We start from the raw sequence: 21,694 nt of genomic DNA on the forward strand, positions 1-21,694 counted from the left end.
CCAAAATTGAAGACTTCGAAGGCAGAGAAAAAGAGGTTCTATGGGGATGAGGCAGCCACTGAACTTACTTGGTGGCGCGGGTCGGGACGGAACAGTCTGGAGGAGCGTTGAGTGTGGATATGCTCAGGAGCACGGCCAGGCACTGACGGGTCAGACAGGGCCTTAGATGGATGGGCCAGCTTCCGCCTACCGACGCATCTGGTTGGCTTAAGGTGGAGAAGTCCGCCAATCACGTAGGAGGCAGCATGCAGGGAAACAAAGGCTCTTAGACACTAGGCAAAAGCGGCCATCTTAACATGTTGCAATACCAGTGACTGATACTGGTGGGTGCACTAGGCACATTAAAAAGGAGAAATGCAGCCCTTTACACAGGCTCCGAAAGTGTGCTTTTGTTTTTAAATGAAATGTGCTTCTGTGGTAATTAAGAGCCTGTTCCACGCCCGATGGCGAAGTTTTGCAATTTATGATTTCCGTTCCTCCCCAGGTAGCGATAAAACCCAACGGGGCATACCTTGGTGTACAAACAGCGTCATTGCTGCTCCCCCAGCTCAAACAGCACATAGGTGGTAGTGGTGGTGTTGGGAGCACGAAGGGTGTTACTACTGCCTCCTCCGATAAAGTGTCTTCACTGCCATTTGCCTGGGCAAGTGGCAGTTAAGTGTGTTTTTCGAGTGCCGTTAGGACTCCAACTAAGGGCTCAGTAAAACCATTTAACTGAGACAGTACAAGACTCCACTCTTAGTATAAGGCCGTTAGGGAGAATTCTCATAAATGTGCCAATTCCTCCCACCTTAAAGCCCTCCAGCCCTTTTGCTAAACTTTGGGACTTTGAACTTTATTTATTTTTTTTTAACTTTGTTTATTTTAAATTAAGGCAGGATGATAAGTACAGACATTATAAGCAGTGGTTATTTAGGCATGTTGAACCCCAGTCCTCTATCCCCCCCTGCGACTTCTCCCTCCTTCCTCCCCCTGGTCCATCTGTCCCATAGGCCCTGTAGGCGGGCTCCTCCCTCCCGGGCAGTCCGAATTGGGCCTCAGCGACTATGTGTCTTCCTCCGGGATCTCCTGATTTTTTTAAGATCCAGCGGGCCCTGGTGGGTTTGTAGGTCAGGGCGGGGAAGCGCTGGTCGAATTCCAACACTGGGGCCCAGATATTCTGGAAACGATGAAGAGTTCCTGCTTGTGCTGCCGTCACCTTCTCCGCTATCAGAATGTCCCAAAGTTTGGTCCACCATTGGGCTATGTGAGGGCCTTCCGGGGTTTTCCAGGTTCGGGCCACCACCGTTTTCCCTGCTAGTAGGCAGTGAGTTACTAGTTTCGCTCTGGGTCCAGAGCGCGGATAGGTCCCGGGAATTGGAGCACCCAGCAAAACCGGTTCTGGTTCCAAGGGAATCGTTGTTCCGGTAATTTGTGAGATGGACCCTAGGCAAGCTTTCCAGAATGGTTGGATCTTCGGGCAGTCCCACCACATGTGGAAGAAGGAGCCTGGGTGGCCGCATCCTCTCCAGCAAGAGTGGTCCACCTGGGGGTTCATATGGTGAAGTCTGAGGGGCGGATAGTACCAACGCAGCGTGATCTTATACGCACATTCCCTATTGGTGATGCAGGTGGACGAGGTATGTGTTCTGGTCCATATGTCAACCCAGGTTTGATCCTCTATCGGGTGACCCAGGTCCGCTTCCCATTAGGCCATGCAGCGGGTTCTTGTGGTCAGGAAGTCGCTTAGAAAGCGTCTGTACAGGGTGGATACTCTGCCGCGGGTTGGAAGATCTCCCAGGGTGAGTTCTAAGGCAGTAGGAGGGCGTGTTGCTGCTTGCAAGGTTTGGGGATGCGAGCATCAGTGGCGTAGTTGAATATATGTGAATCTATCCCGTTCCTGGAGTTGGAACTTCTCCTTGCATTGGGCGAATGTGAGAGGTCTCTCCCCCGTATACAGCTGGTCTATGGTCTCCAGCCCACCTTTGATCCAGTTACGAAAGTTGCGAGGATTCATACCCGGTGTGAACGTTGGATTATGAAAGACCGGGGAACATGGGCTCAGTCCTCTTGGCACTCCATTTCGTTTTAGCGCCCAGTTCCAGGTGCTGAGGGTGTGTTTAGTTGATAGCAGGAGCTCTCCCCAATGGGTCCTGAGGGGGGGCGGGATGTGTGGTAGAAATCGCAGGGGTAGGGGTGCCCGTGATTGTTCCAACTCCACCCATCTGGGGCGGTTTGTCATATTTTGCCAGGCCTGGACCTGGGCCAGTTGGGCTGCCACTCTGTAGGCCTGTAGGTCTGGGACCCCTAGCCCTCCCAATTTGGAGCTCCCCAGCATAGTTCTGAGAGGGATTCTCGCTTTCTTACCTCTCCAGATAAAGTTCAGCATTTTCCTCTGGATCCCTCGGAGAGTTGGCGTGGGGATTGCCACTGGTAGTGAGGCGCATGTGTATAGGAATCTCGGAAGGAGGTTCATCTTGCATGCAGTGATGCGCCCGAGCAGGGAGATCTCTTGGGTCTCCCAGCGCTTCAAGTCGCCTTCCAGTTCTTTGAAGAGTCGGGGAAAATTGGCTTTGTACGTATCCCTTCGGTCAGCCGGGATGTAGACCCCTAGATAGGGGATGGCGCTCTTTTCCCATGTTATTGGGCACATCCTAGTCAATGGTTCTTGTTCTGCTGGGGTGAGGCCAATACCCAAGGCGGATGATTTATCGAAGTTTATGGTGAGGCCTGAGACTTCGCCGTAGCTGGCGATTTCGTGTATCGCGTGTTTGAGGGATGAGTGGGCCTCCGAGATCGTGAGCAAAATGTCATCCGCGTATAGGGCGAGTTTATGGTGCGTGGGGCCACTTTGTATGCCCTTGATTTGGTCATTCCGCCTAATTTTTTGTGCGAAGGGCTCCATGGTGAGAGCAAAGAGCAAGGGCGACAGTGGACAGCCTTGCCGGGTTCCGCATGATAAGGGGATTGGGGCCGAGTTGTGGCCGTTGATCCTCAGGCTTGTTTTAGGGCTATCATAGTTGGCTAGAACCATCGTTTGGAAAGCTGGCCCGAAGCCAAAGGCCCCTAGGGTGTGTCTCATAAACGTCCATTCCACCCTATCAAACGCCTTAGCTGCGTCGAGAGCCACTAAGACTAGTTTTTGGGAGTTCCGGGAGGCGAGGTCCACCAGGTTCAGGGTTCTCCGGATGTTGTCACCCGCTGTCCGGTGTAGGATAAAACCTGCCTGGTCGGGGTGGATGATCTTCGGCAAGATGCGATTCAAGCGGGTTGCTAGAATTTTTGAGTATATGTTTGCATCGATATTTAAGAGTGAGATTGGTCTGTAGGATGTTATGCTTCTTGGGTCTTTTCCAGGTTTGGGCAGGAGGATGGTGGTTGATTCCTGCATCGATGGGGTCACCGCACCCGTTTCCCTGAAGGAGTTGAATAGGGTAGCCAAGTGGGTGGTCAGTTGTGCTCTGAATAGTTTATAGAACCTGGTTGAGAAGCCATCTGGGCCAGGGGCCCGTGTTTTAAGTGATTTGATGGCCTCCTCAATTTCCTCCCCTGTGATGGGCTCCTCCAGTTCGTCTCTCGTTGCGTCGGAGATCCGGGGCACTGCTGCCTGCTGCAGGTATTCCTGCTGTTGTGATAAGTTTCATGGGGTTGCTTTCATGATTTGGGCCAAGTAATCTATTGCAAGGCGTTGCTTCTCGGGCTCTGAGTATAGTGTGACCCCGTTGGCATCACGCAGGCCCGTGATTGCGTTGATGTGTCTCTGCTTGGCTAGTTTGGCCACCAGAAACTTGTTCGCCTTGTTGCCCTTCGCGTAGTATGACTGTTTGGCCTTCGCCATTAGCTGGGCGGTTTGTTCCGCATAGTGGGCTTCCAGTTTTTTCCGTGCCGTACGGATGATCCGTTGTGTTTTGGGGGACCAGCCTTTCTCCTTATGGAGTGCCTCAGCCTCTCTTGGTTCGTTCTCTAGTGCCGTCCGGGTCTGACGTCTGTCTCGATGGTAGGCCACACCTTGGGCTATTAGGGAGCCCCTGATTACTGCCTTCATGGCGTCCCAGTTGTTCGCTAATGAGGTGTCTGAGGCTGGGTTTTCGTTAAAGAAGTTTCTTATTCCTGTTGCGATCTTGTCTCTGGTGGCCATGTCATTGAGGATCGGGTCGTACAGCATCCATTTACGCGGGATGTTGGGGTTAGGGTTATGAACCCGGAGTTCCAGGAGCACTGGGGCATGGTCGGATATCGCTCTTGTGCCGATGGTGACCTCTTTGACTGAGGGGAACGTATGCGGGGAGATCAGGAACAGGTCGATCCTTGAGAAGATGCGATGGACAAAAGAGTAAAAGGAGAAATCTTTTTCGTCAGGGTGGAACACCCGCCATGAGTCTATTATCTCCAGCGTCCTGAAGAATCGAAGGAGGCTGAGTGCTTGGGCGAAGTCGCTTGGAGTCGGGGGGTGTGATCGTCTTTGGTGGGGTCAGGAACCCCGTTGAAATCCCCGCCGACAATTGTTTGGCCCTCCACAAAGCTAGCGAGAGATGTGCCCAAGGAGTCATAGAAGTGTGGCTGTCCAGTGTTGGGAGCGTATACTGAAATGAGGGTATACAGGTCTCCCATTAGGAGGCATTTAATCGCTGTAAATCGGCCTTCTGGGCGTATTTTCGTTTCCAGAATCTGTGGGTTCAGATCTTTCCTGAAGAGAATCGCCGTACCTCCTTTTTTATTTGTGCCAGAGGCGAAGAATTGGAGTGGGAATAACCGGGATCGAAGGCGGGATACATCTGCCGGCAGCAGGTGGGTCTCTTGAAGCATAGCTATCGCTGCGTCTTCGTCACGAAGTTTCAGTAGACTTGCCTTTCGCTTGTTGGGGGAGTTCAGGCCATTAACATTCAGGGAAAGGATCCGAAGCGACTGAAGGTCGTCTGAAGACTCACTCCCCGTTCCTTGGGTTAGGGGGGGGGTCAATGGGTGGTGGCTCAACTGCCATGTCTGTTGGGGAAACTCTTGATATCATCCTGCACTTGAGGTTTTAACGCGGAGCCCCAACAGGGGGCCGCAACTTTAACAGGGAGGTAGACCGACATTGTCAGTACGGTCGTACCTAAGGCCAACAGGGCCAACTGTCCCATCACGTATCGTGTACTGTGGGTTTCCAAGGAACAAAGGGTGGAAAGTATCCTTGGAGTGGGTATGAACCATGGGTGTGGCTCGCCACCACCGTGTTCAAGGTTGGTGAGCTCGAAATCTAGGTGGCGGATCCTACTTCAAGCAGGGGCATCTGTGTCCAGGCTTACTTGCTGACGGAGCCTGGGATCGTGGAAGCGTCCCCGTTCATCTCTTTCTGTTGTTCCGCTGGGTCGACGACCATGGCGTGCGTTTGGGCTTTGGAGAGGGAAGCGGTCCAGAATCTCCTGTCCCCTCTGGGATTGGCGTCGAAGGATCTCGGGGTGAGGTTGGGTGTAAGATTTTCTCAACGTCTTCCAAGTGGCTGATTCAGTGTAGGGTGCCATTATATGTAAACTGGAGAGCTGTCGGAAACAGCCATCTGTAACGGATCTGTTGCTCCTGGAGGAACAATGTCAGAGGCCGAAGTGCTCTTCTTTTCTGGAGGGTGAGTGGTGAGAAGTCCTGGTATATTTGAAGAGGAGTGCTCTGAAAAGTGATCTCATCTCCTTGGCGACTGATATTGCCTCTTTCGTCGTAAAGAAATGGACCCTGGTGATAACATCTGGGGGGAGGGGGTCCGAATCTTTCCCACGGCGCGGGCGGAGTCTGTGGGTCCGGTCCAGAAGGAGCTGGGATTTGTCCAGATCCGGGAGTAAGGCCTCGAAGAAGCTTCCCACGTAGTCTGCTAGTTTGTTGTCGGGGATAGAGGACGGGACGCCCCGAATGCGGAGGTTATTTCGACGTGCCCTATTTTCCAGGTCTTCATGTTTGAACTCCAGGATCTCGTATTTGTGATGCAGGGAATCGATAGACTTTTGCACTTCCCCCAGTGTGGTAGCGTGATCCTGGGAATGGTCCTCGATCTCTCCGAGCCTCTGTTTGAGTTCTGTGACCCTCTGATCCGTTTGGTCAACTTTAGCGGTGAGTTCCGAGAGGCAGCCGTGGAACTCCGATTTAATGTCCGCCATGAAGGCTATCAGGTCTCCTTTGGTGGCGAGAGCACCCCTATCCTCTTGTGGCTTCTGTGGGGTCAGTTTAGGAGGATCCTGTTTCTTGGGTTTCTCCGGAGCCGTAAACATGGCGGAGATATCTGTGCCCTTGCTCACCTTTGTCTGCCTCGACATGCTGCTCGTGTCGGGCGTTCTTGATTAAGAGAGTAGCAGCGAGGCCTAGGACGGCGGGAGACTGCACTCGGGGAGTGCCTCACCCTCAACCCCTGCTCTGGACTAGATCTGGGGGAGTGGGCAGGGGCGCCCCAGGAAACGTTGGTGTGGGGAGAGAGAGGGTCTCCGTCTGGGATGATGCAGGATGGCCGCGGGGGGAGGGGTGGAAGCCTGCTCTCTCGGTCCCTCAGAGTGTATGTAAGCCGTGGTCACCGAGGCAGCAACCCGCAGTGTTCTGGGTCGCCTTGGTTTAGATTCCGCTCCCCCTCTCCAGCTCATCGGTGTTCTAGGGCCCCGCTACCGCCGGGTGCGGAGTGTGCTGCTGGGTTCCGGCTTGGCGGCCATCTTGGTTTCTTCGGTCGAAGACTGGGGAGAAGTTCAGCCGCTGAATTCTGGTAGAACGCCTCCTCGGTCGAAGGCTATGTTTAGCCAGGTTGTGCCATGTGCTAAAGCGGTTCCGGTCGCTTTAGATGGCATTGGTGACGCGGAACCCCGCTTAAAACCGCCGGAATTCGGCGGCGGGCATCCCACGGGCGGCCTCAGAGGAGCGACCACATCGATGGCGCTCCAAGCCACGCCCCCCGGGACTTTGAACTTTTAATTCTGGTTGTTTTCTGTCTGTATTTTCTTAGGTTATGGAGTTTGACAACTCCATAGGCATCATCTTTTCATGTGTGTCACAACACCCTCAGTGCAGTGGCACAGAGAAACCTTTTCAGGCTTTCACAAGGTTTAAATACCTTCTCTGTGATAAACTACTGTTTCCCAGAGAAAGTAAAGTTAAATTGACTTTACTAGTCTTTTTAAATTTCTAGACCCAGCACACCCTATCTTACAATAGAGTGCTGGAGGGGTTACCTAGTATCCCCTGTGTGTAGATACTCATGTAGCAGTCCAATGCTACCCTTTCCTCTCGAAATGGCTGGTGGCAGTGGTTTTCCAACAAACTACTATGATTTTTCACAACTGCGAACACCGGTAGCGTTAAATCGCGAGAGCCATGGTTTTCAAGATGGCGTCTGAGCCTCCTTTGTTTAAACGGATCCCCAGTCTTCTTTTTTCGCCATTTCTTTTTGGAAAGGTCCTTCTAGAGTTTGTCTCTGCACGCCAAACCAGGTTTGGTCCCTTTGTTCCTATGCCTCTGACAGGCTTCAGGACTGAAGACCGCCTCTAGCGCCCGAGTGTCTGGGGTGGGCAGGAAGTGAGGGAGGTGCCCGAAACTCCCTGTGCTTAGTCTCCTAGGAGACCCAAATGCATTCTGGCATGATTGGCTGGCTGATTGTCCGGCAAGGACAGCCACCCTGCTGGGTGAGTGGCAGCTAGGCTGGAATGAATGGGAGAAAACTGTTTAAAAGGCGAGTCTCTTGGCATGGAAGGCAGTCGACCACTGGAACGAAAGAACCGAAGACTAGCTGGAAGAGGACGGCTGCTGCAACTTCTGGACCGTTGGTTTGCCCGGCGAAGCCCTGCTGCTGGGCCGAATCGCCAAGTTCATCTCGACAGAGAAGCCCTTCAAGGACGACTTCTCCCTTTGAGTTTGTGGAACCAATCGACTCGTATGCCACCTGGATACTATTCTCAGAGCTGGTTGTATTTTCCTCAGAGTGCTGCAGGAAACCGAATAGCCAGGGAGAAGGACACCCGTTTGTGTGCTTGACTACAGCTACCAGAATCGAAGATTTTCCAGTTTGCGTCCAGTCCCGTGCAGTGCAGGAGTCCCCTGACGTCCTCCCGCTTGTCCCCACGACTGAGGCTCAGGAACAGCAGCAAGATCTGCAGGAACTGCCAGGAACAGAAGTCTTCAGATGCATCTTTTTCTTCAACATAAGGTACTGTGAAAACTCGACCGAGAGAACTTACCTCTCACTGCGAAAGTGCGTGAAACTTTGGCAACTTGCAGGCCTAGTCAGCTTGAGATCCGACATATAAAGCTTTCTTCTATGAACTACTTCTGAGAACCGTGGCAAAGACTTTTCTGTTTAACTACCAGGACCGTTTTTACTTATATAAGACTATAGCCCATTGACTTTGGCCTACCTTCGGTTCTTTCGTTCCAGAGGTCGGCTCTGCCTTCCAGTCCTGGAGACACGCCTTTTAAACAGTTTTCTCCCATTCATTCCAGCCTAGCTGCCACTCACCCAGCAGGGGGCTGTTCTTGCCGGACAGTCAGTCAGCCAGCCAATCACATCAGAGTGCGTTTGGGCCTCCTAGGAGACCAAGCACAGGGAGTTTCTGGCACCTCCCTCACTTCCTGCCCACCCCAGACACGCAGACGCCATGGGCAGACTTCAGTCCTAAAGCCCGCCAAAGGCTCACGAACAAAGGGACCAAACCTGGTTTGGCACGCAGAGTTAAATACCAGAAGGACCTTTCCACAAAGAAACGGCGAAAAAAGATGACCAGAGTCTGTTTTTACAGACGGGTCTTGGGCGCCATATTGAAAAACATGGCGGCCCCCGATTTTTAGCTACCGGTGTTTGCAGTGGGGAAAAATCATGGTAGTTCATTATAAAACCACTGCCACCAGACATTTCAATAGGAAAGGGTAGCTTGTGACAGCTACAAGAGTGTTTAGACATAGGGGATACTAAGTAACCCCTCCAGCACTCTATGGGAAGATAGGGTGTGCTGGATCTATGAATTTAAAAAGACTACTAAAGTCAATTTAACTTCACATTCTCTGGGGAACAGTAGTTATCCCAGAAAAGGTATTTAAACCTTGGGGAGTTCAAAGGACACCCCTGTGCCACTGCACTAAGGGTGCTGTGTGACACAACAATAAAAAGATGATTCCTATGGGGTTGTCTAAAACTCCATAACCAAAGAACACAAGAGTAAAACCACATCAAAATACCTGAGAGAGTGGGAAAAAGGCTCACACTCTCTCCAGGGGGAAAAACAAGTCCTCATAATCCAGCAAAGTTGCTGGGGGCCTCTAAGGTGAAGGGAAATGAGCACATTTCTGAGAATTCTCCCCAACACAGACCAAAGCATAAACCTTCTTCAGAATACCAAACAGTAATTCTAGGGAAGTTAGTCCTTATCATGCACATTTAGTACAGGCCACGCCTATTCATGGCGAGTAAAACCACAAGTTACTTTTAGATTACTTTACAGTAAATAAGGGGTAGTGGACCTGGTTGGTCATACAGTGACACTCGCATCATCAACCAACCCTGTTACCAGGATACTTTTCTGATTCAAGGAAGAGGATATGCCTATAACTATTTTTATGATAACTCATGTATGCTAGGTGATGAAGACATTTAAGTGTGATATAGAATTCCAGATCAGCGCAACAGAGACTAAGTTGAGCAATAACTTTTTACACTAATTTAGGATGCCCCAGGCAGACCAGGGTCAGCTACACCTACAGACCACTTTTTTGTAAGAATGGCACCCAGCTATTCTAGGCAGGTAAAACCAAATGTTGTAATATGCTATTACAGTTGCTTTTCAGGTCAGTGGAACAGAGATTGAGGTAAGCAATAACTCTAACTTATTTTCGGATGGCACACAGCTATTCAAGGTAAGTACAACCCATATACCTTTTAAAGGCGCTACCAGCAACATAAAGGTAGGTATAAACCTAGACTGTTTTAGAATCTGTCTAAAACAGACCGGGGAAAGCAACAACCCATGTTTACCCTTTAAGAATGATCCAATGTTATTCAAGGTAGGTAAAACCCAAGGCAGACCTAGTTTAGACAGGCTATACAGCAAGTCAGGGGACAAAGGACTCATTTGGTGAACGTACTCACTATTATTCTGGAGGAAATAGTTAATTGTAGCCAACGGCATTACTTTTGGGAAGAGGCACAACCAATGCACAGGTGAGTAAAATAACCTTATATATACTTTTCAGAATAGTGCCACACGCATTCAAGGTAAGTAAGAACTTTTGTAACTGTTCACTTTTAGTTAGTTACCAACTGAATCATTTACAAGTAAGTACACTTTTAAGCATATGTTCTTTTCTAGGCAACAAGCCCAATCCTTAAGTCTTTCCCTTATTCTTGCAGCATGAGTGTTCTCAGTGGCAAAATGGGTGTCACTAGGTCTCTAGTGTCCAACAGGCAGTTCAGGATAGGCACAGAAGTAGTAGAGCCAGCTCAAACAGGTAAGTATTACACTTTAGAGAGGTTGAAAGGGTCCAGTGACTTCTGGGAAGACACCCTACGAGGATTCCAGCAGTGGGCCTGGGTGAACTGGATGAGACGACTCCCAATCACAAGTAACACCCCAAAGCTACACAGGAATGACAAAGGCTTGAGTTAAGTAAATTCCCCGGCCAGCACAGTACCTCAGCACAGAAGAAGAGTTGCAGCAGGGAAACTTCAGGATCTGCAGCCATACCACCTGGTCAATGAATTCCTTGTCATGAAGACGGAAGACAGGACTTTGGAGCGGATTTTGAAGCAACGATCAACAGGGAAGGCTCCAGGCAAGAGTTTCTTCGCGGCTGGTTGTGGCTCTGTGGTTTTGGCGCCCTTTTCAGGAGCCCAGAAGACGACTAAATATCTCTGATTGGATTTATGTTGCTAATCTGGTGCAGCACTCTAGAGCGGGGACTTCTGCTGGATGCCACCAAAGTTTCAGCTCAATTTAAAAGACCATGCACTGCACGATGGCTTGAGGTCCCAGGGTATACCAATAACCTGGGACCCCCAGTATTGCAGAACCGCAAAGTCATAGCACTACGTGAGATGGCGCAAAATGCAGGTCTTTCTGATTCTAGTGGATATCACCAGGCCCTGGGTCGTTGTGTCGGGTACCATCAGGTCGCTTGGACGGAACAGTAACAGCAGGCTCCGGATACACAGCAGGCTCTACAGTCGCGCGAAATCGCGACAGCTGTATTTTCTTTATCTTCCTCTTTGGTTTCAGCTCGACTTGCCAGCAGCTTCCAGGTTTGAAGTATTTAACAGGAACTACAGCACAACGTCTGCAATCTCTCCCTGCATTTGACAGAAGGGGGGTGGTCTGGCTGTCCAGTCAGTGCAGCCAGTCCCCCATTAAGACTGGGCTCCTTTTAGGCAAGGTGAAGGACAAAGGGCTGCAGATTTTTGGACTCCTCCTGCACTTCTGCCTTTTCGGACATTGTGGAGGTTGGGGGGTGAATACAAAGGATTCTCGCTGAAGACAACTCCCGCTGAGGTCGTTGCTGCCTAGAATGGCAGGGGAAGACCTCAGAAATTACAAATAAGCAAGTAATGGCGAAGGACGGAGCCCACCATTTTAGAGAATGGTGGACGTTCTGTGCATTACGGAGGCTGAATTAACAGCCTCCCAGTAAAAATGACTAAAAGTCATGAAGTTAAAACTGCTGCCACCAGCCATTCAAGGAAACTTGCAATTGTAACAAAAGTGTTCCAGATGAGTAAGAAAGGGGACATTGTATCCCCCCAGCACTCCACATAAGGTGGGGGGGGGTGCTGGCTCACTATATAAAATGTAAAGGGGATAAAAATCCCTCTTTACTACTTGGGAACTGGAGTTCACCCAAGTACATTGTTAGGCAAAATTGTATGCAGTACCTTGTGGGAGACTGCACCAGCCTTGACCTCTTGGCAATAGTTAACCCAACCTTTGGTATAAGTCTGTACTTCACACGTTGGTAGAGTGACTGAGCAGCCAGGCTCATCTCCAGAGGGGTCAATGTGAGCTGTAAGGTTGTAACAGTTTCACTGTGACAAGTATCCAAATGAACACAGTCAAGGTTTTTTGAAAAAACAATTATTAATTTATTCGAGTGCCTGGCACTTTCATACATGTGGATACGCTCTTTTCTCAAGTGCCCTGTTCCCATTGCTCGAGTGCCTGCCACTTTACACGTGGATACGCTCTGTTGCTAAGTCGCCTGTTCCCATTGCTCGAGTGCCTGCCACTTTACACGTGGATACGCTCTGTTCCCAAGTCCCCTGTTCCCATTGCTCGAGTGCCTGCCACTTTACACGTGGATACGCTCTGTTCCTAAGTCCCCTGTTCCCATTGCTCGAGTGCCTGCCACTTTACACGTGGATACGCTCTGTTCCTAAGTCCCCTGTTCCCATTGCTCGAGTGCCTGCCACTTTACACGTGGATACGCTCTGTTCCTAAGTCCCCTGTTCCCATTGCTCGAGTGCCTGCCACTTTACATGTGGATACGCTCTGTTGCTAAGTCCCCTGTTCCCATTGCTTGAGTGCCTGCCACTTTACACGTGAATACGCTCTGTTCCTAAGTCCCCTGTTCCCATTGCTCGAGTGCCTGCCACTTTGATACATGTGGACACGCTCTGTTGCTAAGTCCCCTGTTCCCATTGCTCGAGTGCCTGCCACTTTACACGTGGATACGCTCTGTTCCTAAGTCCCCTGTTCCCATTGCTCGAGTGCCTGCCACTTTACATGTGGACACGCTCTGTTGCTAAGTCCCCTGTTCCCATTGCTCGAGTGCCTGCCACTTTGCACGTGGATACGCTCTGTTCCTAAGTCCCCTGTTCCCATTGCTCGAGTGCCTGACACTTTACACGTGGATACGCTCTGTTCCTAAGTCCCCTGTTCCCATTGCTCGAGTGCCTGCCACTTTACATGTGGATACGCTCTGTTCCTAAGTTCCCTCTTCCCATTGCTCGAGTGCCTGACACTTTACACGTGGATACGCTCTGTTCCTAAGTCCCCCGTTCCCATTGCTCGAGTGCCTGCCACTTTACATGTGGATACGCTCTGTTGCTAAGTCCCCTGTTCCCATTGCTCGAGTGCCTGACACTTTGATACATGTTGATACGCTCTGTTCTGAAGTCCCCTGTTCCCATTGCTCGAGTGCCTGCCACTTTACACGTGGATACGCTCTGTTCCTAAGTCCCCTGTTCCCATTGCTCGAGTGCCTGCCACTTTACATGTGGATACGCTCTGTTCTGAAGTCCCCTGTTCCCATTGCTCGAGTGCCTGCCACTTTACACGTGGATACGCTCTGTTCCTAAGTCCCCTGTTCCCATTGCTCGAGTGCCTGCCACTTTACATGTGGATACGCTCTGTTGCCAAGTCCCCTGTTCCCATTGCTCGAGTGCCTGACACTTTACACGTGGATACGCTCTGTTCCTAAGTCCCCTGTTCCCATTGCTCGAGTGCCTGCCACTTTACATGTGGATACGCTCTGTTCTGAAGTCCCCTGTTCCCATTGCTCGAGTGCCTGACACTTTACACGTGGATACTCTCTGTTGCTAAGTCCCCTGTTCCCATTGCTAGAGTGCCTGACACTTTGATACATGTGGATACGCTCTGTTCTTAAGTCCCCCGTCTTCTCTCGCTTAGTATTTCAGACCAGAGGATCGCTTCCATTTCCATGAACCGCACTGGGGACTGGATCGCCTTTGGATGCTCAGGTATGTGAATAATTCCTCGCTCTTTGCTTGGCCATCATCCGTGACCACCGGGCGCTCTGGAGGCAGCCATGCAGGGGCTGTTCCCCTAGCTAAGGCCACTAGCCTGCTGTGAGTGGTGCTTTCCACCCCCTCCTAGCCACTGTAAAGCTTTTGGATGCTGCATGGGGCTCTGCATGGAACTCCACTACATGCACTTGAATCCCCACCTAGTTCCTCCATCCTTGGAGGGTCGGTAGAGGGAGGTGCCCTGTAGTGCGTGGCATCTGTCTGTACTTGGTTGTGCTCTGAGCGTACATTTGTCCCCTCTTTGTTAAATAAACGCAGTAGGAGGATGAGTTAGTTGCTGAATGGGCGAACACTTAGCAGGCCACAGAGAACCCATGCACGTGGCACTTAGTGGTTAATGTCTGTGCTGTGGATTCTGGATTTTGTTGATAATGCTGTCTTTCCTCTTGCAGGTCTTGGCCAGTTGCTTGTGTGGGAGTGGCAGAGTGAGTCGTACGTCCTGAAGCAGCAGGGTCACTTCAATAACATGGTCTCCCTCGCCTACTCTCCAGACGGACAGTACCTTGTGACAGGCGGCGATGATGGAAAGGTTGGTTGGTCGGTTGGTCGGTCGGTCGGTCGGTCGGTCCGTCCGTCTTCTGCAGCTGGATTTGCCCTTCAAAAGACACATGTTCAGTTGTTATATAAATCTCACCAAAAAAAGAAGCCTGCGATTTAAAATGTAATGTAAATGTGTAATAGTTAGTAGATTTGCTTTTTGAGTGAAATTCTCTCCACCTCAGACCCCAGCACTTTGTGCTGTATGCTTGTTTTTTTTATTGCACTCTTTGTTAGGGAGAATTCTCATGCTGAGGAGAATCTCGGTCTTACTGGCATTAAGGCAGAGATCATTGGTGGCACCACTCCTGGATGGCGGAAAGACAGTCGGGGATGAGAGAAAGAAGAGGTGGCTGAAGGGAGCCTGGAAATGAGCTCGGTGTCATCCGCATAGCTCTGAAAGTTGGGGCAGAGAGCAACAATGCGGTGGGCAAGAAGTGCCAGGTATTGGTTGAACCGCCAGGGAGAGAACTTAGACCCCCCCCCCCTGGGTAACACCACAGATAGAGGAGAGGAAGGACCCAAGTTGGACATGGGAGGGTCTCTCGGAGAGGAAAGAAATCAGCCAAGCCAGGCCCTGATCGTTGATACCAGGTTATCACAGAGATGGTTCAGCAGGATGACATGGTTGACTGTGTCAAAGGCAGAATATAGATCAAGTAAGATGAGGACACAGGGGGTGTCAAGGTTGGAGAGCAGATCTTCACGGATGTTCAGGAGAGCAGTTTCCGAGTTTCCGTGCTTCTGGCAGCTCTGAAGCCAGACTGATGGTCATGGAGGCAACCAACAGATTCAGTGTGAAGATTAAACTGGGAGATGGCCTGCTTTTCCAGGAGTTTGCCCTGGAAAGGGGTGATGGAGATTGGGCGATAGTTTGCTGGGCAGGAGAGGTCGGCAGATGGTTTCTTAAGAAGAGGGTGCACAAGGGAGTGCTTCAAGGGGGAAGCGAAAACTCCACTGCTGAAGGAGTGCTGTTCCAAGCCTAGGTACTTTGTTAGGGAGAATTCTCAGAAATGTGCAAATTCCCTCTACCTTAGAGACCCCCAGCAACTTTGCTGGATTTTGAGGTGTTTTTTTTACCTGGCGAGTGTGTGAGCCTTTTTTCCCCACTCTCTCTTGTATTTTCATGTGATTTTTATACACTTTCTTTTTGGTTATGGAGTCTAACCAGCTCCATAGGCATCATCTTTTACAATTGTGTCAAAAAGCACCTTCAGTGCAGACACACAGGGAAGTCTTTCAGATTTCCCCAAGGTTTAAATACCTTCTCTGTGATCAACTACTGTTTCCCAGAACAGTGGAGTGAAATTGACTTCACTTAGTCCTGTAAAATCCTAGACCCAGCACACCCTATCTTACAATAGAGTGCTGACGGGGTTACTTAGTATCCCTTGTGTCTACTTACTCATGTAGCATTCACATGTTACCATTTCCTCTCAGAATGGCTGGTTGCAGTGGTTTTACAACGAACTTCCATGATTTACTACGACCGCGAACTGTTTGCCGCTCAGGTAACGTTAAATCGCAGGAGCCATAGTTTTCAAGATGGCGCCCAGCCATCGTTGCTAAAATGGTTCTGGTCTTCTTTTTTTCGCCATGTCTTTGTGGAAAGGTCCTTCTAGAGTTTTTCTCTGCGCGCCAAACCAGGTTTGGTCTGTTTGTTCATTCGCCTTAGGAGGGCTTCAGGAGTGAAACCCGCCTCTGGCTTCAGAGTGTCTGGGGTAGGCAGGAAGTGAGGGAGGTGTCCGAAACACCCTCTGCTTAGTCTCCTAGGAGACCCAAATGCACTATGTAGTGATTGGCTGGCTGACTGTCCAGCAAGGACAGCCATCCTGCTGGGTGAGTGGCAGCTAGGCTAGAATGAATGGGAGAGAACTAAATGAAAGGCGAGTCTCGTGGCTTGGAAGGCAAAGTCGACCACTGGACGAAGGAACCGAAGAAGAGCTTGAAGAGGACAGCTGCTGCATCTCCCGGACCATTGGTTTGCCCGGTGAAGCCCTGCTATAGGACTGAATCGCCAAGTTCGCATTGACAGAGAAGCCCTGCTAAGGACGACTTCTCCCTTTGAGTTGGTGGGACCAATCAACTCCCAAGTAAGCCACCTGGACACCCATCTTGGAGCTGGTTGAATTTCCTCAGAGTTGCTGCAGGAAACTGCAGAGCCAGGCAGAGTGACACCAGATTGTGTGCGTTGCTTGTAAGCTGGCTGAAAGCTTTTGGAAGATCCTCCGGACTCCCACGAAGCAGGACTGACCAAGCCTGAACCCCCCTCAGTTGAGTGCGGGACCTCAGATGTGAGGAAGGTCAACCTTGACAGCCAGGAACCACGCTTATTGCTATTTGCTGTACCGCAAGGAGCTGAAACACGAAACAACCACTGAAAGTAAAGTTTGCGGTTACCAGATTTGACAGTGCCAGTACAGTGCAAGAGTCCCCCAACGTCCTCCTTCTTGTCCCCATGACTGAGGCCCAGGAACAGTGAGATCTGCAGAGCTGCACAGGAACAGAAGTCGTCAGCTGCATCTTTTTCTTCTTTACTAAGTTACTGTAAAACAAGTCTAAGAGAATGTACCTCTTACTGTGGAAGTGCTTGTAACTTCTGCAACTCACAAGTCTAATCAGCTTGTGGCCCTACATTTGATTCTTCTTTTTACCAAAGACTCCTAAGAACTTGTGTAAAAACTTTTCCATTTACTTACCTGAAGTGCTGCATCCTATACAAAGACTTTTGCCCATTGACTTTGGCTTAGCCTATTGAATTGAATGACTCTTCTATGCTATCTGAAAGTATTTGCCCTACTTATGACTATTTGTGAATTCTTGTGTTCTAATTACTTTTGCCTTTTACTTACTTTTTAAGAATATTCTGAATGCCAACAGTAAGCTATTTATGTCCCTAGCACCCTTGTTACTGAAGTCACCTATGGGTGTAGGTTGTGTCTGTGGGCCATCCCAAAAGGGTCTTGTCTGATTCAGAAATTCAGAGTGTACAGTATTGAAGTATATTTGTGTTACTATTCTTTTGTTCCCTTCTGAAGAAGGCTTTATAACTGACTGATAAATTATTAATTGTTTATGCAAGACACCTTGAGTGTAAGAGTTTATTTGAATACCTGTAACTGTGAATCTCTGTGTAACGCCACTACAACTCACATTTCCCCTCTTGAGATGAGCCTGGCTGATCAACACGCTACCAAAACCGTGTAGTACAAGCTTATACCAAAGGTTGAGTTGCCTATACCTGTAGTTTGTTTGTTTTATTTAGTATAGCGCTCCAGACCCAGGGGTAAATGGGTGCTTAAGGACAGGCTACATAGTTACAGTAAATAAGCAGTTATACAATTGTGGCGTTAATATGCCATATATAATATGTACAGGCAGGTAGTAGGAAGCATTTCAGAGTATGTACAATATATACAGTTGGTATTGAGCTTAGTCTATCTGAGGATTGCCTTCTCCAGGAGCAAACTAATGACTAGTCTTCTGAATAGTTGTAAGGATTTGGTCAGTTTAATACTCGTGGGAGGGTGTTCCAGAGTTGAGGGGCGAGGACAGTAAAGCTCGAGCCCCCTGCTCTTTTGGCGGAGAATCTGGGCACGGTGAGGCAGAGAGTATTGGAAGATCTGGTGATTCTTGTGTTTGGCTTGAGGGAGAGTTTGTTGTCCTAGTTGTTTGTTCCCAGAGGCTACTGCATTCAAACATTGCCTAACATACTTATCTTTGTCTTGTTGTGTTGCTCAGATGTTTTTGGAGGGCTGCAGTTGAGCTGTTACTTGCACCCTCCCTGCCTGGGAACTCTCAATTGGAGTGAACAACCCATTGTTCTCTTAATTGCTAAAACGATTACCTAAACTGCAACCCTGTAGACCCCTTCATAGACTCTGTGTCTGTTGGTTACCTGCCTCTTTCCTCCTCAGCCCGTGGTCACTGGACCCCCAGGGCCTTCCTTGACTCTTTGTGACTCATTTAGTATGGGGTGGACTTTTGGGGAGTGGTAAAGAAAGGGTTAACTAAAGTTGCCAGAGTTCATCTAAGTTTGCTTATTAGTATCAGTAGTTTTCTCTAACTTTTCTGTTGCTTTACATTTTTGACTTAAAGTGTGCTACCTTTTTATTATACTGGCTGCTCGAAGTACTATGTGCCTCACTCCTGGCTAGTGGATGCGAGAGAGTTTGAACTTGCGGTACCGAGATGTTAGCACCGGACTATGTGAACTGAGCCTGAGACGTGACGGCTGACAAACGACACGTTGCGTGTATGGAGAGAAAGGGAGTGGAGAATACCTTTCCTACATTAACCTAACTTTGATTGTTACCTATTTAGAAGGTGCTCCTCGATACCGCATGTCCATCTTCTACTTAAGATTCTGCGGTATGTGTTTATTTATAAAACTAAGAAACCACTGCTTGGAACTCTCGACGCTGGACATCCAGTGATGATATGTTGAACGTCGATGAAAATTGGTTGTGGCATTAGAATTTCCCCTGAAGAAGTTCTGCGAATTGTTTTTGACTTGTGCAATAACAAAACATGTAGGGTGTGTGATCACTGCTAAATCCAGCAGGATGTTGGAACAGGACATTTTTTGTCTATTTTGAGGACCGAGGTACCCAGCAACTGTTTGTTTGTAGGTGTTAGACATTGATATATTCCACCTGATTGAATACTAGCAGCAGGTATAAGTGTCGTCCTTTAGGGTAAAGATAACCCGGTTTGATGTTCTTCTCAGAAAACAGAATTTCTAATTTGAGAGAATTGTACAATGTATATGGTTTTGCACAAGTCACTTTAATGATTTTTGCTGTGTTGGATGTGAATGCATTTTTGTCTTTTTTAATAATAAATTAAGAATAACATATGAATGAGTGATTATTAGTTTGGGGTTCATGATATAATGTATTGATCTGGTCTCTACATCACTTATACTATATTGTTGATTAGTTACTTTTTAATGCAATCTATTTGACCTGTGCATGTTTAGCGGCGATAGAGTTGCAATTGGTGGTTCTTAGTCCTGGGTTAAGCGCGTGGATACAGTCGAGGTGTTGGGATCTCTCTTGCATATTTATGGTCCTTATACGGGCACAATCCCAACCTCTTTTTCCCCCAAAAAAACCCTAGGTCCTGTTAGGTAAGATTTGCCCAGAACTGGTAAATCTTCCTTTCCTGGTTCAACCCCATACCTTTTTGCTTTACTAGTGGGATATTTTTCATGAATACCTCAGTGAGTGGGAACCTTTTTCCACGCTCACCTAATCTTTAACTCTTTTTATGGGTGTCATTTTTGAGACTCTCCATAGTGTCTTTTTAAAGTTATCCTCTTTAACAACCTATTGGCAATAAGTGCTTGTTGTTGCTGGGTTGCCCTAGGGGCTTCCCATTTAACTTTCTTGTGCTAACCTTGAGTGAACTACAGTTCCCAAGAGTAGAAAGGATCTTTGGATCCCTTTTACATGTTAAGTGAAACCAGCAACACCCCACCTTATGTGCAGTGCTGGGGAGATACAATGTATCCCCTCACATTAAAACTGTAACAATTCTGTTATAGTGACAAGCTTACCTTTAATGGCTGATGGCAGTGATAGCTTTTACTAATTTGGTGCACCTTTACCACAGGCTGTGATCACAGCTGCAGTAAAGGCACCTAGGGGTACTAATTTTACCTAAATGGCCCCTGTCTTCTTTTTCTGCCACTTTAGTGTTTCTTGTCGTTTCTTGTTCCTTCCCCTGACATCCAGGGCAGGAAATTCCTTTGTGTGATTTTTGTCTTCGGCGGGAATCCCCGGGACACCCCGACCAGGCTCCAGTCAGTCTGTAAGCACAGGAAGTGGGAGAGGAGTCCAAAACTTCCCCCTCCTTTGTCTTACGCCTTGCTTCAACTGGGTCAAATCCCAGTGGGGGGCTGGCTGTCCTGATTGGACAACCGGACCACCCCTTCTTGTAAAATGCAGGGAGAGAATGCAGAGGTTGTGCTGTAATTCCTGATAAATACTGCGAACCTGGAAGCTGAAGATATGTCGACCACTGGAACTTAACCCGAAGAGGAAGATGAAGGAAAAGCGGCTGAGACGATTTCCAGCGACCATAAGCCTGCTGTTTAACCGGAGCCTGCTGTAGCCCTTCCTTCCAATCGACCTGAAGACTCTGAAATAGACGACCCCGACCCAGAGCCTGGTAGGACCCACTGGACTCAAGACCTGCATTTTGAGCCATGCCATGCATTGCTGCGACCTTGCGTTGTTGCAATACCTCAATACCCTGGAACCTCAAGCCATTGTGCGGTGCATGGTCTTCGAATTCCGAATCTCGATGAAACATCGTGGGCATCCTGGTGGATCTCCAGAGACCTAAATCGAGTCCGAAAAGTCCCCTAAACAGAGTGCTGGACCTTTTGTAACGACAAGAATTCAACCATGTTTTTCTGTCTTCTTCTATGCTCCTTGAAAAGGCGCCAAATCCACAGAACCGCATTCAGCCGCGAGGGAACCCTTGCCTAGAGCCTTCTTCGTCGATCCCTGCTGCAAAGTCCCTTCTGAGGTCTTGTTTTCAATCACCACGACAAGGAATCCACTGACTCAGTATTTCTCTGCAGACACTGAAGTTCTCCTGCTGCAAAATCTTCAATGCTGAGCTACTGTGTTGGCTTGCATATGTACTTACCTTAAGCCTGTTAGGATTTCTGTGTAGCTGTGGGGTGGTTTTTGTGATGGGGTGGCCTCTCAGCCAGTGCACCCAGTCCCACGGGTAGAATCCTGATAGGGTGTCTTCTGTGAAGCCCCTGTACCCTCTTTCTAACTCTAGAAGTAAAGTACTCACCTGTCCACTTTTCCCAAGGAACTCTACTAAAGAACCTATTTTGACATTGCCTGTTGGTCACTAGTCCTAGTGACCCCCCTTCTGCCACTGAGAACACTCATGCTCCAAGAATAAGGGAAAGACTTTCAAGGGATTGGGACTTCTGCCTAGAAAAGAAAATAAGTGTTTAAAAGTAACTTACTTGTAAAGAGTTGGTTGGTAACTGTAATTCTAAAAGTGAACAGTTCCAAAAGTTCTTACTTATCTAAAGGTGTGATGTACTATTCTTAAAAGTATGGCTAACATCTTTTCTTCCTTGGCCACTGTTTTGGCAGTCTAATAGAAAGTAGATGTGAAGGTATTTTACTCTCTCCTGTGATTATGTGTTGCCTCTTCCCAAAAGTAAAGTATTGGTATCACCAGATTAGTCCTTTGAGGATAATTGTTGAGTGTCCTCCAACTGGGTCTTGCTTCCCCTGACTTGCTGCTAGACTGTCATTAATAAGTCTGCATTAGGTTGTTGCCTACCTAGAATAACTATTCAGTAAAGTGTAACAATGGGTTTTAGTTTCCCCTTCATTGTGAGGTTAAAAGGTATGTGGGTTTTACTTACCTTGTGTTCGCTGTGTGCCA

At 48.8% G+C, this 21,694-nt stretch overlaps 1 protein-coding gene across 3 annotated transcripts in view; it reads left to right on the forward strand.

Annotated features, from left to right (window-relative positions):
* The window catches only part of PWP2 (PWP2 small subunit processome component), a 306,748-nt gene that overhangs the window by 72,216 nt on the left and 212,838 nt on the right, over positions 1–21,694 (forward strand). For all 3 annotated transcript variants that reach the window (XR_011283393.1, XM_069635678.1, XM_069635679.1), the window contains exons 9-10: positions 13,593–13,663; positions 14,122–14,258. Coding sequence is in view for 2 of the 3 variants with exons in the window: in XM_069635678.1 (XP_069491779.1) it covers positions 13,593–13,663; positions 14,122–14,258 (208 nt within the window). In the remaining variant the exon portion in view is untranslated. The remainder of the gene's footprint in view (positions 1–13,592; positions 13,664–14,121; positions 14,259–21,694) is intronic.

This window comes from Ambystoma mexicanum, chromosome 7p (genome assembly GCF_040938575.1).
Source record: "Ambystoma mexicanum isolate Mex_15411 chromosome 7p, UKY_AmexF1_1, whole genome shotgun sequence".
Classification (NCBI taxonomy): domain Eukaryota; kingdom Metazoa; phylum Chordata; class Amphibia; order Caudata; family Ambystomatidae; genus Ambystoma; species Ambystoma mexicanum.